General features: G+C 48.3%; 1 protein-coding gene across 1 annotated transcript in view; it reads right to left on the bottom strand.

Moving 5' to 3' along the window:
• The window catches only part of FBXO45 (F-box protein 45), a gene marked incomplete at its 5' end in the record, with an annotated part of 3357 nt that extends 778 nt beyond the window's left edge, over positions 1 to 2579 (bottom strand). Inside the window, 2 exons of the mRNA XM_010144938.1 lie at positions 1926 to 2282; positions 2484 to 2579. Of these exons, the coding sequence (XP_010143240.1) occupies positions 1926 to 2282; positions 2484 to 2579 (453 nt within the window). The remainder of the gene's footprint in view (positions 1 to 1925; positions 2283 to 2483) is intronic.
• Between the last annotated feature and the right edge of the window lie 5 nt (positions 2580 to 2584).

Consider the following 2584-nt stretch of genomic DNA (forward strand, 5'->3'; position numbering starts at 1 on the left):
GAGGGGGGGGGGAGAGATAAAAAAAAAAAAACATAGAAAGAGTCAGCACATTCAAATGGAGAAACAAAAGTAAAGCATACCCCAGGAGGTAATCCTAAAGCAAGGCTTTCCTGCTTCTTAGGACTGCACTACTTTTTTGATGGGAATTTCTCAATTTCATGCAAATGTATTAGGATCCCAAGCCCTTCAGTGGGCAGACTGTATCTAACCACCTACACAACAATAAACATAACCCTTCTCATATGAACCTTGTGAGAGCAACAAGCGTGAGCATACTACACACCAAGAGCTTCAGAATAGTGCAAGTTCTGGAAACTTTGTAAAGGCCTCTGAGTCACCTGAACTCTGTGTTTAGTTGTTGCTATCACTTGATCTGTGAAGAGCAATTTTAAAGACCGTGAATTTGTTTTAGAAAGCTAAGTGCCACATACAAAATGTACCAGAATACACTGCTATGCAAGTGCTGCTGCTGACAGAGGTATTCCTTCACCAAGGCCAAAGGAAATTCCAGTGCAAAGCTTAGGCAAAATAAATATGAAAAACCATATATATATATACACACACGCACACAAGTGAAACCAACTCTGAACACAGCAAGAGACTGGGATCTAGGCATGCACAGTGCTTCTGCATTTATCTAGTACATGTTATTTTAGACATAAAGAGAAGTCCCAGACACCAGCAGCAAGTCCTGCAGGACGCTGCACGAACTTCTGATTCTTCACCAGCCAGCTCCATTGCTGGGGATTTCTTTCAGCCAATACACCTCCCTTCTAACCAACACGTATCTTTCCTTTAAATATGTCTCCTAAGAGCAGAAGGCATGGGACATATCTTAATAAACACAAAATCCTCCAGCTCTCACTGACGTTTACAGAGTAAGCAGCAATCGCCCTCACCCTTGAGTGCCCATACTAGTGGGGGGTTCTCAGCTTCAAAACCTATCCTCAACTGGTTGCCTAAGAAAGGCCTAGTCAAGGACAACAGAAAGTGACCATAAAGGGTGGACTCTGAAAAGAGCCCACCCAATTTACATGCTAGTGAACATGCAAATGGAAAGGGATTGGAATATCTTTAATTACACTAATTTTAGGTATTATTCCCCAAACTGGCAGGTGTATCCTTCAGACAGAATTAAGTGTTTGGCAGTGAATTTTTACATGAAATTTAGGAATATCAGATACAAGTTACTACAGATCCTCGTCGACAACTGAAACATAAGCCAATACTACAAAGCCGCAGAATTGCAAGATGGAAGTTATAATGCACACAGTTCAAGTTGTAATGCAAGGAAATACAGCAGTCAAAATGCAGCTGAGTGAACAGCCAGAAGAAAAAAGTTAAGCACTTCCACAGAGACAAAAAAGTGGAATGGCACTTGCTCTTTAACAAACTGAAATTATCTGACATCACATCCCAGCACCTCGGCCAAAGGATGTCACCTACAGGAATGCTGCCAGCAAGCAAACAAGCAACACTGCTGCAGGCTTCTGCAGAAAGACTCTTACCTAAGCACTAAGCTGCCATGCAACAAAGGGGTAAAATACCACAGATATTCACCTTGCTGTGAGGCAAGTCATGACTTCAGAAGGCTACAAGTCTTTTCAGCTTCTATTTCAAAAAGCAACACGGTGTCTAAACAGACACACAATGTACATGCTTTACACTCAATATTTGAGTAAAAGCTTTGAAACAATTGAGGGTCGGGCGCATTGAATACCACACTCAGGGGCAGCCGGAGGAAGCAGTAAATTAAGAGGGAAAGGCCCCACAAGGCAGAATCATCTGTCTTCTGCAGGGAAGGCAGACACCCTTAAGTGGGCATCTAGGACCAATTCAGCAGGCAGAGGAAGCAGGTTCTTGACAGCAAGGCACCATCAGAAACCATCAGGTGGAGCTTCCAGCCCACACCAAGACCGGCTCACCTGGTATTTGGGCGCGTTATTGCACTGGGGAAAACTGCCGTTCACCTCTCCATTATGCAGCAAGTTATTGTCCACCAGATTCCAGCCCCAACTCTGGTCATCACTCCCCAGCAGCGCCACATAACCCTGGCACTGCATGGCCGCCCGCTTTGTGGCGATGCCGATGACGGCCACGGTGCCCAGGGGGCCCTCCCACCACACCTCCCAGGCGTGGCGGCCCTCACTGAAGCCGATCTTGGTCCGCGCCCCGTCCGTGCTCTGGGCGATGGGGTTGCGGTGCAGCGTGAAGCCGTTCTTCTTGATGTAGACGTTCCGAGAGCAGTCGTTGGTGCTGAAGGCGTGGTGGAAGGCACGGACCTACGGGAGAAGGAGGGAGGGGAGCGATAAAATCCTGTCATATTTTTCAGGGCCCCCCTTGGTTTCCAGTGGCGGGTGGGCCGAGCAGCTAGAGTGGTGCCCCCGAGCACCTGGAGAGGTTGCTGAGAGGCTGGGGATGGCTGTCCCCGAAGTGCTGAGGGAGGGGGGCTGTTCTGAGGGGCTGCAGGTCCCCGAGCTCACCTTGCCCTTATAGGTGGGCACGTTGCAGAGGATGTCAGTGCGCAGGGCCTCCTCCGCCAGGCAGCGGGCCGCCAGGCTGCGCCACACCTCGCTGTTCTCGT

The sequence above is a fragment of the Buceros rhinoceros genome, unplaced genomic scaffold (assembly GCF_000710305.1).
Source record: "Buceros rhinoceros silvestris isolate BGI_N320 unplaced genomic scaffold, ASM71030v1 scaffold9931, whole genome shotgun sequence".
Taxonomy (NCBI): Eukaryota; Metazoa; Chordata; class Aves; order Bucerotiformes; family Bucerotidae; genus Buceros; species Buceros rhinoceros.